This window comes from Myxine glutinosa, chromosome 10, assembly GCF_964187855.1.
Source record: "Myxine glutinosa chromosome 10, kmMyxGlut1.1, whole genome shotgun sequence".
NCBI lineage: Eukaryota > Metazoa > Chordata > Myxini > Myxiniformes > Myxinidae > Myxine > Myxine glutinosa.
In genome coordinates this window covers 122,301,769-122,316,090 of record NC_136270.1, presented here as the reverse complement: position 1 = coordinate 122,316,090, position 14,322 = coordinate 122,301,769, and the positions used below count along the sequence as shown (strand labels likewise).

Sequence of the window (14,322 nt, the reverse complement as noted above, 5' to 3'; positions counted from 1 at the left end):
GTGTCCTTTTAAAAAACCCCAAAAAACCTCAATTGATATCTAGCAGGAGGTTGGTGATGCTTGCCTATACTCATAAAGCTTATATTTATTATGTACCTACATACAAAGCACAGAGGACAGTGAAGAGGAGGAAGAGGTGGCGAGGCCATATCTTCAATATAAACTGGAAAAAGTGCTGCTGTTGTTGTTGTTGCTCTTTTACGTGTCAGCATTTTGAATGAATCTGTAATCATGTGCATTTGTTTTCGTAATTTCTTTTACTTTTCCCTTATAAATCGTCAAATGCAACGAACCGACACCCCTTTTCCCAATTGAAACAATGCCCGGACATTTGTGGTGTCGGTATTCACAGTTCCGACATTTGCAGAATTTTTCATGAATCACGAACCCGATCTTCACCAAAATCTAATAATTTCGTCCTTGTCATATATCCAATCCCCACAACAAATTTCATCCGAATCCGTCCACAACTTTTGGAAATATCCTGTTCACAGACAGACAAACAGCCAAACAAACAACGAGGTGAAAATATAACCTCCATCCAGCTTTGGTGGTCGTGGTAATGATATTTTTATGCACTATCTTCTTTCTGTACTTTTGGAAAAAAAAGTAGTGAAAAATGTTGATTTTCCTCCTCTCCCACATCCAGGCATAAGTAATCAATAGATCAGCTCTTACAGCGTTTACAGGCACAGGTTGATTGGTTGGCAATAGGCAATTCATGAGTGCAACAGAATCTACCTCTGTGCTGTTATGGTCTGAGTGCAAGCTCACCCTGTGAGCCGGTTAGCTGGATGCTGCTCACACCCTTAGCGAGACCATTGGCCTTGGGGCTAGCTCCAGATCCGGGGCCCGTTGCCCGTGGTGGTCTCTTTCCTGGCACTTTGACAGTTGTGCGAAGCAAGTCAATCTGCTTCCCATGAGAGTTCTGCATGTAGTCCTGCAGAGACGGGCTTTTTATACTTCGGGCTCAAAATATTTCCTTCCTCCTTGACCTTTACAAATTGTAAGATATATATATATATATATATATATATATATATATATATATATGTATATATATATATATATATATATATATATATATATATATATATACATATATATATATATATATATATATATAAATATATATAAATATATATATATATGTATATATAAATATATATATATATAAATATATATAAATATATATATATAAATATATATAAATATATATATATAAATATATATATATATATATTTATATATATATATTTATATATACATATTTATATATACATATATATATATATTTATATATATATATATATATATATATATATATATATATATATATATATATATAAATAAATATATATATATATAAATATATAAATATAAATATATATACAGTCATGTGAAAAAGTAAGTACACCCCATGTAAAGTTTTGACTTTTTCAACATATTTCAACATTCAGCTATTTGATCTTCATTTTTTTTTTCTTTTTTTCTTTTTTGTATACTGAATCGAGGCTCGTGAAAGAGCTGACATTTACTTCACAAACAAATCAACCAGACAAACAAAATATATAAAAAGAGGGAGCGGAAGACAAGAGAAGGGGAAGCACACAAACACTTGAGAGCACACAACATTTAAGAGCAGGGAGATGTGTGGGAGGGAGAGGGCTTGGGGGGAGGAGGCGTGGGAAGGGGGGTGGGAGAAGTATAAAACACAAGGACACCAAGGACTTCCAGGACAGAAGTTGGTATTTCAAAAAAGTGGAATTGGGGTGAAATTAGCGGGGATAGAAAAGATCAAGGTTTTGGATGGGGGAAGATAAGAGATGGTGGTGAACAGCTGTTTTAAAGACCTGGAGGGTGGAGTGGGATTGAAGAGAGTGAGGGAGTTTGTTCCAGAGGCGGGAGAAAAGAGGAATGAAGGAGTGAAGGTGAGCAGAGAGTCTTGATTTTGGCAGTATTTCAACAATATTGATAGATAAAGGTGATATAATAGAACAAATATCATGAAACATTTACATTTTGTAGTCCATTGTATAATTTAAATAAACATAAATGCAAATTTCGCATGTGGAAAAAGTAAGTACACCCTTGGCTCTAATCGGTGGTATTGCCCCCTTTGGCAGAAACAACCTCAAGTAGGCGTTTCTTATAACTGTCTACCTGTCTCTGACATCGACTGGGAGAAATTTTTGCCCACTCCTCCATACAGAATTATTTCAGCTGTGCGATGTTTGAGGGGTTTCTTGCATGCACAGCTCGTTTCAAATCCCCCACAACATCTCAATGGGATTTAGATCCGGGCTTTGACTTGGCCATTCCAGAACCCTCCATTTCTTTCTTTTCAGCCATTCCTTGGTGGATTTACTGGTATGCTTAGGGTCATTGTCATGTTGCAAGGTCCACCTTCGGTTGAGCTTCAACTTCCGACAGATGGCCTCACATTATCCTCAAGCACCCTCTGGTACAATGAAGAATTCATCGTGATTCTATGATGGTGAGCTGCCCAGGCCCTGATGCAGCAAAGCTGCCCCAAACCATAATATTTCCACCACCATGCTTTACAGTTGGTATCAGGTTCTTGTGGTTAAATAAATGCTGTCTTTGGTTTTCGCCAAACATGTCTTCTGGTACTGTGGCCAAATAGCTCCACCTTTGACTCATCTGTCCAGAGCACATTGTTCCAGAAGTGCTGGTCTTTGCCGAGGTGTTCATTGGCAAACTTTAGTCTTGCCCTGATGTTCTTTCTGGACAGCAAAGGTTTCCTCCTGGCACACCTCCCATACAACAGACAACAACAACATGCATTTTAAGGCCATTTTCCCTACTAGAGCGGGGTTAGCCTTGCGGTCCCCATGACAATCTTCTCCATTTTGCCCTATTTTCTGCATCTCTCCTTGTTAACCCCCTTGCCCGCATTTCTTCTTCCACCATCGTTAGCCAAGTCTTTCTCTGTCTTCCCCGTCCTCTACTTCCTTCTACATTCATTTCCATCACTCTTCTCAACCAGTCACTTTCATCCTTCCTCAACACATGACCAAACCATCTCAACCTGTTCCTCTTCACAGCATCAATCACAGGCTCTATTCCCATCATCTTTCGCAATTCATCATTTGTCTTCCTCTCTCTCAACGATACTCCGCACATCCGTCGAACCATTCGCATTTCCACCCTTTCCAACCTTCGTTGCTGCTCTACGTTCATTACCCATGTCTCGCTCCCATAAATCATAACACTTCTCACACATGCACCATACACCTTTCCCTTCAGCTTCAACGACACTCCCCTCATCATCAGCACACTACTCAGTTCCCGAAACTTCTTCCATGCACATCTCACTCGAGCAACCGTTGCCGAGTCTGATCCACCTTCTCCATTCAGCATGTCTCCGAGGTAGCAAAATGTTTTCACACCTTCCAGCTTCACGCCGTCTCCAAGATCCAACTCAACATTTCCTCCATCTGCAGCTCCCTCTGTGCACACCTTACATTTGAATGTAGCTGCCACACTGGTTAATGACCCTCTCAGACCACTACATTTTTGATGAACCCACTCAGCGCACATTGTACATTGAATGGAGTTCACTCCGACACCCTTCCTACACAGCACAGGGCCACTTCCCAGTTCTTTCCACCTCACCACATGCTTTACCACTTGCCATCACCTTCGTCTTTCCGATATTCACCTTCAGACCTTTTGTCTCCATACATTCCTTCCACTTATGCATCTTGATTCAGTCCATCCATACTTTCCGCAATCAACACCAGATCATCTGCATACAACAACTCCCACGGTAAACCCTCCTTTACGTTCTGAGCCAGCACCTCCATCACAGCTACAAATAGTAGTGGACTTAGTACCGACCACTGATGCACTCCCACCTTCACCTCAAACTCACCACTGTTCCCGTCCTTCGTCCTTACAGCTGTGCGCGCTCTTTTGTACATTGCCATCACGACTCTGATCAACCATTCCTCCACTCCTAACTTCCTCAATGCCCATGTCAATACTTTGCGTGGAACCCTATCGAATGCTTTCTCCAGATCAACAAACCCAAGAAACAACTTCTTCCTCTTCTCCATGTACTTCTCCTGCAACTGCCTCACAATGAAAAGCGCATCTGTCGTTCCCCTTCCTGGCATAAATCCAAACTGCATTTCGTCGATCTTCAATTTCTTCCTTATCCTCCTCTCCAACACCCTTTCCAATACCTTCATTCCATGCTCCAATAACTTTATCGCTCGGTACGAGCCACAGTCCAGAGGGTCACCTTTCCCCTTGTATAGAGGGACGAGGGTACTCAGTTCCCAATCCACTGGAATGCGGCCTTCTTTCACCACCAGATTACAGATCTCTGTCATTCTCTTCATACCCCAACTTCCTGCTGCCTTCAACATAGATCCTGTAGATCAAATTTGTGCAGCCTCTTTCTAATGGTAGATTCGTGCACTTTGACATCAACAGTGGCAAGAGCTACCTGTGGGTCCCGTGATGTCATTCTGGGGTTCTTAGAGACTTCTTTCAGCATCTTGCGGTCTGCTCTCGGGTTGAACTTGCCTGAACGGGCCTGGCTCGGGCCTGGCCTGAACAAGTTGGCAGTTGTTTGAAATCTTCTCCACTTGTAGATGATCTTCCGGACAGTCGAATGATTGATTTCAAATTGTTTGGAGATCTTTTTAAATCCCTTCCCAGACTCGTAGGCATCTATAACCTTCTTCTGAAGGCATCAGAGAGCTCTTTTGATCTCGGCATGGTGACGCCGCACACTTCAACAACAAAGAGCAAACCAAACTAAATGTCTGAGGTTTAAATAAAACAGGTTCCTCCAAGATTCTCTCTAACGATGTTCTTATCATTTGCACCTGAGCTGATGCACCTGATTCTAATTTTAGGTATTTGAAGTAGTGATAAATGTAGGGGTGTACTTACTTTTTCCACATGCGAAATTTGCATTTATGTTTATTTAAATTATACAATGGACTACAAAATGTAAATGTTTCATGATATTTGTTATATTATATCACCTTTATCTATCAATATTGTTGAAATACTGCCAAAATCAAGACTCTCTGCTCACCTTCACTCCTTCATTCCTCTTTTCTCCTGCCTCTGGAACAAACTCCCTCACTCTCTTCAATCCCACTCCACCCTCCAGGTCTTTAAAACAGCTGTTCACCACCATCTCTTATCTTCCCCCATCCAAAACCTTGATCTTTTCTATCCCCGCTAATTTCACCCCAATTCCACTTTTTTGAAATACCAACTTCTGTCCTGGAAGTCCTTGGTGTCCTTGTGTTTTATACTTCTCCCACCCCCCTTCCCACGCCTCCTCCCCCCAAGCCCTCTCCCTCCCACACATCTCCCTGCTCTTAAATGTTGTGTGCTCTCAAGTGTTTGTGTGCTTCCCCTTCTCTTGTTTTCCGCTCCCTCTTTTTATATATTTTGTTTGTCTGGTTGATTTGTTTGTGAAGTAAATGTCAGCTCTTTCACGAGCCTCGATTCAGTATACAAAAAAGAACAAAAAAAAAAAAAAAATGAAGATCAAATAGCTGAATGTTGAAATATGTTGAAAAAGTCAAAACTTTACATGGGGTGTACTTACTTTTTCACGTGACTGTATATCTAAAAAGGAAAAATATATATATATATATATATATATATGTATATACACACAAAAAAAAACACACACACACACACACACACACACACACACACACACACACACACACACACACACACACACACACACACACACACACACGTTACAGCTTTTAGTTGGTAAACTCAAACCTCAGAATAATGGCAACAATACATCTAAGTACTAGAAGGTGACGCAAAGCATTGCTTACGTGCAGACTGGGGTGGTACGTCAAAATTCCATTATCGCAGAGTGTCAGGTACTTTTTCTTCCATTCTTTATTCAAGGACTTCCCACTGCGTTTCAAGAGAATTCCCTGATAACATATATGGACAAGAAAGTGATGTAAAAAACATTGTTCAATGTGTGGGCATCCCCCTTCTGAGGCAAAGATGGTTGCATAACACGTATACACGTATTTGTTGTTGCAAGGAAAAGGTGACCACGTTAAGCATGTGGCTAGAAAATTACTCTAAAACAATAAATAATGTTCATTTGCATGAGTTTCTAGCTACATAGGAGCTACAACATTCCAAATTGTAATTTTACAACCTGACTTGCTGAGGATGCAAAACCGGGATGCGAGATTCATTGCAGCGTAATGCCATTTCTCTCGAAAGGAAAAACATTTTATCATGCTTTGCTGTTCGTACTGACAATAAGTGTAAAAACAGCTTACCAAAGTTCCTACTCTCATTATAAAGTCCCAATCTGTAAATTAACAAAAACCCAAAACCCTAAGCAACACAAAAGGGCTTTTGGGATGGCGCCCCTGCCTCACACCTTCCTCAGCGTGACACCATTGAAACCAAGGCATTTAAGATCATTGGAATCTCTGATGATTAATCTGCGTCTCTCTGTCTTCTACCTTCGCTGATCTTCTACCATCTCCTTTCTGGTCTTCCATCATTTGCTCTTTCCGTTCTTTGTCCCCCTCCCAATCCCCCAGGTTCCTGCAGGGTGCACAAGGTTTACCAATAACACCCTTCTGGTGGAACTAACTATCCAGAATCACTGCTCACCTCCACTCATTCGTTCCTCTTTTCTCCCGACTGTGGAATCAACTTTCGTATTCTCTTCAATCTCATTCTTCTCACCTTCTCAGATCATTCTCTTTCCAAAACTATGATCTTTTCTACCCTCCTTAACTCTCCCCAACGTTTGCTTCTGTGTACATCTTGTCCTTCACCCTCATTCTTCCTCATATGTGAAAAGCTGAATGCCTCAACTCTGTGTTTGCCTCTAAATCTTGTGTCCCAAACCCATCCCTCTCTGCACCCACCGTACCCAGTCGCTCCTGGACTCTGTGTCCTTTCCTCCTGACAAGGTGGAAAAGTTTCTGTCAACCCTCGACTTGGATTCTGCAACTGGACCTGACGGCATCAGCCCACGGGTCCTAAAATCCTGTTCTTCCGCTCTTTCACTCCCTCTCTCTGTTCTCTTCACCCTCTCTTTTGCTCAAGGTCATCTTCCATCTGCTTGGAAATCTGCCAACATCACCGCTTTGCACAAAAAAGGTGCAAAAACAGATCCCAGCAACTACAGACCAATCAGCCTTCTCCCAATAATCAACAAAGTCATGGAATCCATCATTGCTTCAGATATGAAATCTTTCCTCTTCTCCAATGGCTTGATCTCTGATCATCAATTTGGTTTCAGACCTGGACACTCTACTCTGGACATGCTGCTTCTGCTTTCTCAACAATGGATGGAGGTCCTCAATGCCAAACAGGAAATTAGAGCAGTCTCCCTTGACATATCACGTGCCTTCGATACGGTATGGCACCCCGCTCTGCTCACCAAACTCTCCTCTTTTGGTATCCATGGAAATCTCCACGCATAGCTGGCGGACTTCCTCTCTAGTCATAGTCAACGTGTGGCCCTGAATGGGTTTCTCTCATCTCCTCTTCCTGTTCAGGCTGGAGTTCCACAAGGCAGTGTTCTGGGCCCTGTGCTTTTTCTGGTCTTCATCAATGATCTCTCTGACTCTCTTGAAAATCCTCTGTATCTCTTTGCTGATGACTCTACTCTCTGTCGCTCCATTCTTCATCCCTCAGATCGGCAGTCTGCAGCCTCCTCACTCTCTGCAGACCTGGACAAAATCACAGACTGGGCAAACAAGTGGAACATGTCTTTCAATCCTGACAAATCTCACACTCTTACGATGTCTCTCCGAAAAGACCGACTGGACAACCCTCCCATCCACTTTCTGAATAATCCTCTCCAAGAAGTTCTGTCACTCAAGCTTTTGGGTCTCACTATCTGCCATGATCTTTCCTGGGAAAACCACATTTCAAATCTGGCCTCCAAAGCCAGTTGCCGACTGGGCATCCTCCGTCGTGCGAAGTCCTTCCTTGGCACACCTGAGCTCCTCACCACATACAAGGCTTTCATCCGCAGCTCAATGGAATACTGCTCTCCCCTCTGGGCTGGTGCTCCTGCCTCGCACCGAGCTCGTCTTCACGCTGTTGAAACCAAAGCATTCAGAATCATTGGAATCTCCCGCGATGAAGCTAACTCCAAGGGCCTCTCACTCACTCACCGCAGGCAGGTTGGTGGTCTTTCCGTCTTCTACCGACTCCTCTCTGGCCTTGCCAAATTAAAAATATTTGGGTATCCACATATGTATTTATTTGGTTTGCAGTGGAACAAAACAAAAAAAAGCTGAAATTATAACTAAATTTAGCTTATTCCACACACAAATCCTAAAATGGCCTGGACAATATTATTGGCACCTTTTAGAAGTTGTTAGAAATAATTAGATTTCTCCTTTACTTTGGAATTGAACTCACCTATGGTGAGTTGCAGGTGCCTGCAATATAAAAATCACTTATTCAACCAGTTTGAATAGAGAAAAGGAGTCATTCTGCTGTTTTGTGTCAGTGTGGAGCACAATGAGCATGGAGAAAATAAAGAAAACCAGAGAATTGTCTGAGGAGGTCAGACAGGATTGTAGCCAAGCATGGACAATCTCAAGGCTACAAGTCCATCGACAGAGACCTTGATGTTTCTGTGTCCACCGCATGCAATGCTATCAGGAAGTTTAAGGCCCATGGCACTGTAGCCAACCTCCCTGGACGTGGCTGCAAGAGAAAGCTTCATCGCATATTGCAGCGAAGGATTGTTTGAATGGTGGAGAAAGCACCTTAATCAACTGGCAAGCAGATTCAAGCTGATCTACAGACACAAGGTACCACAGTTTCAACTCGCAACATCCGTCACCAACTCAATGAAAGGGGGTTCTATGGAAGGAAATGCATGAGCACCCCACTGCTGAGAGAGACATACGAAAGGCTGACTGGACTTTGCCAAAACACACCTGAATAAGCCAAAATCCTCTGGGAGAATATCCTGTGGACAGATGAGACCAAATTTGAGCTTTTTGGAAAAGCACATCATCTCTATATTTACAGAAAACAAAATGAAGCCTTCAAAGAAAATAACACCTTCCCTAAAGTCAAACATGGAGGAGGTTCCGTGATGTTTTGGGGTTGCTGTGCTGCCTCTGGCACTGGGTGGCTGAATGTGTGCATGACATCATTAAATCAGGAGATTACCAAGGCATTTTGGAGCGCAATGTTCAACCCAGTGTCAGAAAGCTGCATCTCCGTCGAAGGTCATGGGTCTTTCAGCTAGACAATGACCCCAAACACACTTCAAAACGCACACAGGAATGGTTCAAGACAAAATGCTGGACTGTTCTGAAGTGGCCAGCAATGAGTCCAGATCTAAATCCCATTGAACACCTGTGGGGAGATCTGAAAACAGCAGTTTGGAGAAGGCTCCCTTCTAATCTGGGAGAACTGGAACAGTTTGCACAAGAAGAGTGGGTCAAACTGCCAGTAGAGAGGTGCAGGAAGCTCATTCATGGCTTTAGGAAGCGCTTGACTGCAGTTATTTTGTCCAAAGGCTGTGCTACCTTTGGGCGTGCAATTTTCCCAAATACATTTATTGGTTATTTAAAATCCTGTTCATTTATACAGACTCGGCATTTAATATGGAATATTTTTTTTTCCTTGACTTGGGTTTACTTTCTTAACTCCGTATATCAATCTGGTGAGTTTCTTTTAAACTTTGGTGATTTATTTATTAAAAGAACCATGTCACTGATTGTCTGTTGCAGCAAGAAGTCAACAACAGGATTATATCACAGGTGGCATGGCAAAATGTACGACAGGTGCATTTGATGATTGGCTTCACAGTCGGGTATATAAGGGTTGTTGCGTTCTGTATTAGTGGAAAACAACTGCTGCACGTCTCCAAAAGTTATTGCCGCTTCCTCTGGAGATGGTCCGTCAACTCGACAATGCTGTTTGTCATGGAGTGGTGGCTTTACGAAATTACGGCATTAAACAGCGTGCTATTGCTCGGCAGTATGGCATCACTCAAGGTCAGGTGTCAAAGATCCTGAAACGAAATGTTCAGAGGGGTGTCCCTACTCCAATACCGAGGCCAGGACATGCCCGCAGAACCACAAGGAGGGATGATCGCCAGCTGCACCGGTTAGTCCACAATGGCCGTACCAAGTCAGCTAATCAGCTTAGGGCTGAGTGGCAGCAACTGACAACTGTGCCTGTATCCAGAAGGCTAGTCAACCAACGACTGGTTCAAGCAGGCTATCGTGCCAGGCGTCCCCTGAGAAAGCCACGCCTGACCAGACAACACCACCAGCGCCGATTGCAGTGGGCCAGAGAGCACCGTCAATGGCAGCCAGGACACTGGAATCACGTGACCTTCAGTGACGAGTCTAGATTTCTGGTCTATCGTCAAGATGGCCGCGTCCGAGTGCGCAGACAAGTGCATGAAGCCTACAACAAAGATTGTATAGTGCCAAGAGTCCAAGCTGGAGGTGGTGGGGTGACCGTTTGGGCTGCTTTTCATGCAGGGGGCAAAACTGACCTGGTTGTTCTGAATGGAAACCTGAACCAGTTCAAGTACAGGGCCATTCTGGAAGAAACATTGCTTCCATTTGCTCGTGCAGCCTTTCGAGGAAACTTTGTCTCCCAAGATGACAATGCACGGCCTCATTGTGCTCGCATGATCCAACACTTTCTTGCTGACCGTGGTGGAGAGCATATGGAGTGGCCTGCCATGTCCCCGGATATGAATCCGATAGAGAACTTGTGGGCAGAATTAACGCGTCAAATCGACCACTTGGACCAGCAGCCGACCTCTGTGCATGAATTGCAGCAGGCTATTGTCAATGCATGACAAGCAATTCCTGTCCAAACCTTGGCAAATCTCGTGAACAGCATGCCTCAACGTGTACGTGCTCTCCTAAATGCTCGTGGGGGTTACACAAAGTACTGAACTGTAATTTTACTGTCTGTAATCCCAGTCGTAATTTAACTTTTGTTTTTGTTTAAAAAATTTTTGGCTAATGTGCAAAATAAAGAGATACTTCTGGAAAACGTACAGAAGTTTAACACAGTACTGTCCATGAATTGAGTTCGATATCAGTTTACATCACTTTCAAGGATCAATTTATTTGTTTCGAAATGTCAAATGTGGTTTTTGTTTCTTTTAAAGTTCACATTAACAAAATCTAGAATATTTTCAACATAATTCCAATGAACTTTTGGTTCTAAGACATCTTGAAAAGTAAGTTCACCCCCACAAAGAAAAAATATTCCATATTAAATGCCAAGTCTGTATAATTGTGTTACTATGCCCCTAGTGGTGTCTATAATAGCGGACATGGATTTGTCCTCCCATTGGGGGAAGACCCTCTCATGAGGAGGCCGCTCCTATGGTTGGCAGTAAGTGACCTGGAACCAGTAATGTAAAGAGAGTGGCAATTATATGTGGGAAAATTGCATGCTTGGTCGGGGTTTGCTCAGATGGCAGAGCACTGGTACGGTTTCATCAGAGGACCTAATTTTCCACATATAATCGATTGGTCATATATAATCCTGTTCATTTATATAAAAAAGCATTCCTCCATGCAAAATTTCCCCCTCACCCCACTCACTCTCATAATCTCCGACATGCCCATGTCCTCCAATGCCATTCCCCTCCTCAGCACCCACACCCCATTTCTCCCTCCTCACCTCACCCTCCCCTGCGCATATCTTTAATAAATACTGTATGAAACTTGTACATGGTTTATTCCAGGTTTTTTGCATTGAAGGCAGGAGTGCTGCATCACAGAGCTATCTGTGTGGCCAACTTTATTTCCGGCAAATGTAAAGATTATATTTTGAACAAATAATGTAAGTTTGGGATAGAATTGCAGCCTAATGACACGCAATATTAAATTCCACTTTAAATGGGTGGGGAATTTGTACCTAAAGGGATAGAGAAGAATAAAAATATGTCTTTACTTCAATGAAACCGATTATATTTACTGTACCACATGTCAAATGCAAAAATTATTTTGGATTTGCAATGAGATTTCATCAAAGTTTTTAATGATTCAGAAATGCAAAATCTACTGCAAAGCGGTCTCATCTACTATATAAGAGAGCTGTTGGTCTGTCTGTGTGTTGCCATTTTTCTCAGAGATGGCTGAACGGATCTTCGTCAAACTTCCAGAGGTTCAGTGAGTGCCTGTTTTGCCCAGTGCCCAGTGCCTGTTTCAGGGACTGTTTTAGGCCAAAAAAATAATAAATTCTGAAATTAAAAAAGTTCGTTTTTTTGGATTAAAAAAAATAAAATTAAAATATCACTGGATAGTGCCTAAGCCTTTTAAAATTAATGACAGTACATGCGAAATACACATTCACATACATAAATACAAAACAATCACCAGACATTTGAACACAAATAAATCAAACAATTCCGGAAGTGTACGAAGTTGGTAGTAAGGCTTCTTCTTCTTCTTCCTGCTCGGCATCACACTTAACTCAGAAACGTGATGAACGGCACATTCACGAGCATATATTCAACGAAAAGGTGATGAACCCCCTTCCATCCCCTCACTCCCTTCCTCACTCCTCCCTCTCCTACCTCCTCCCTCGCCCGTTACTCCTGCTAGTGTTACATAAACAGCTCTCAAAATCAAATTTGATATAATTTACCTTTCACTGTGGATAGCAATACGTCATCTGTAATTCGCTTCATTTAGAAACCAATTCCGCAAGAAAATTATTTTGTGCTATTCTAGAAACATATTAACACTCGTTTTAAAAAGTATCCACTCAAACGGATCACTCAAACACAATCCTCAAGATGGAAGTGAAAATAGAACAGACCTGCTTGATGGGAATAGCTCTTCCAACACCGACGCTGTCCGACCTGCCATCAAATGCCTTCCTCTCTTCCTTTGCATCGGAAGTCTTCCTCGACTTGTAATAAAAAACGTTTATGAAAAAGCATATTAGCACATTATCAGAAAAACAGTACAGTATGCTTTTATGATTAATATTATTGTTACCTCTGCCACCGAAGGTGGACATCGGTTATGCTTTCACCCCTGTCTATCTGTCTGTCTCATTGTCTGTGAACAGGATATCTTAAAGTTGTGGACGAATGCCGACAAAATTTGGTGGACAGGTTGGGTACATGATAAAGGAGGAAATGATTAGATTTTGGCGATGATCCGGATCTGGATACCCGGATTTTTAAGTGATTCTTCATCATTGAGAGATGGGGTCAACAACGATTTATAGCACGATATCTCGAAAAGTTATGGACGAGTTCAGACGAAACTTGGTGGATGAGTTGGGTAGGTGACAAGAACAAGCCCATTAGATTTTGGTTCAGGTCCGAATCCAGATCCGTCCTATCAGTGGGATGGATACAAAACGTGACCTGTTTCGCTTGGTGGAGGTATGCGCTCTAACGAGTGCCGCTCTAGTTAGGTTTCCTCTGCATTTTAATGCAGAGGAATTCCTATTATTATTCCTTGAGTTTTTCTTTTTATTCCGCCAGTCGTTCCTGGTGTTGGCTTAGCGGTTTGGGTGCCGGCTTGGGATCCTCGGATCCGGAGTTTGAATCCCGGTCGATCACTAAATTAACACCAGGGGGGTTGACTCAGCCTGTCATCCTTCCGAGGTCGGCAAATTGAGTACCAGCTTGCTGGGATGAATGATCCCGGTGTGTACCCCGATTTAGAATAGGTACACCGTATCCCCGCGCATCGTAAGAGGCGACTGAGGGTTGGCGTCAGGAAGGGCATCTGGCCATAAAAACATTGCCTCAAACAGGGAACCATGATTGTCATGGGGCCGGCAAGGCTAACCCCAGCTGTAGCCGGGAAAAATGGCCGTAAAACGATCATTTATTTTTTCATTCATTCAGTCGTTCACTTTCGAAAATGTTATAATTAAGTTCTGAGCAAACATTGGTCCGATTGACACTAATTTTTCACCAATTTATTGGTTAGACATGTAGATTTTTTGAACATTAATTATGACATCATAGGTCACGTGGTTATGGGTGCCATCTTGTAAAACACCTTCAACTTTTCCCCTCTATATCTCCCAAACAGCTCAATGGAAAAAATTTAGTCATGGCTCATTCTAAAGAACTCTGCAATGGAATCAAAAAAACATGTTTATTTAGGAAATTAAAAGTGTGAATGTTACGAAGTTAGAATTCGACAAATAGACCCCTTGATGCCACGAATATGATTTTTTTTAACATGACCTGAGTGGGAAAAAAATTCAGACTGCAAAAAATTTCGACGTCATACGTCACATGGTTTGGCCGCCATATTGTTTTTCGTGAAAAACCCTAAAACC

The 14,322-nt window shown here is 42.4% G+C and overlaps 1 protein-coding gene across 4 annotated transcripts in view; it reads right to left on the bottom strand.

The window, feature by feature from the left end:
* The window catches only part of LOC137433811 (arf-GAP with GTPase, ANK repeat and PH domain-containing protein 1-like), a 114,221-nt gene that overhangs the window by 29,809 nt on the left and 70,090 nt on the right, over window positions 1-14,322 (bottom strand). For all 4 annotated transcript variants that reach the window (XM_068126186.2, XM_068126185.2, XM_068126188.2 and 1 more), the window contains 3 exons: window positions 12,832-12,924; window positions 5,850-5,954; window positions 775-940 (listed from right to left, as the gene is read on the bottom strand). In XM_068126186.2, the coding sequence (XP_067982287.2) occupies window positions 775-940; window positions 5,850-5,954; window positions 12,832-12,924 (364 nt within the window). The remainder of the gene's footprint in view (window positions 1-774; window positions 941-5,849; window positions 5,955-12,831; window positions 12,925-14,322) is intronic.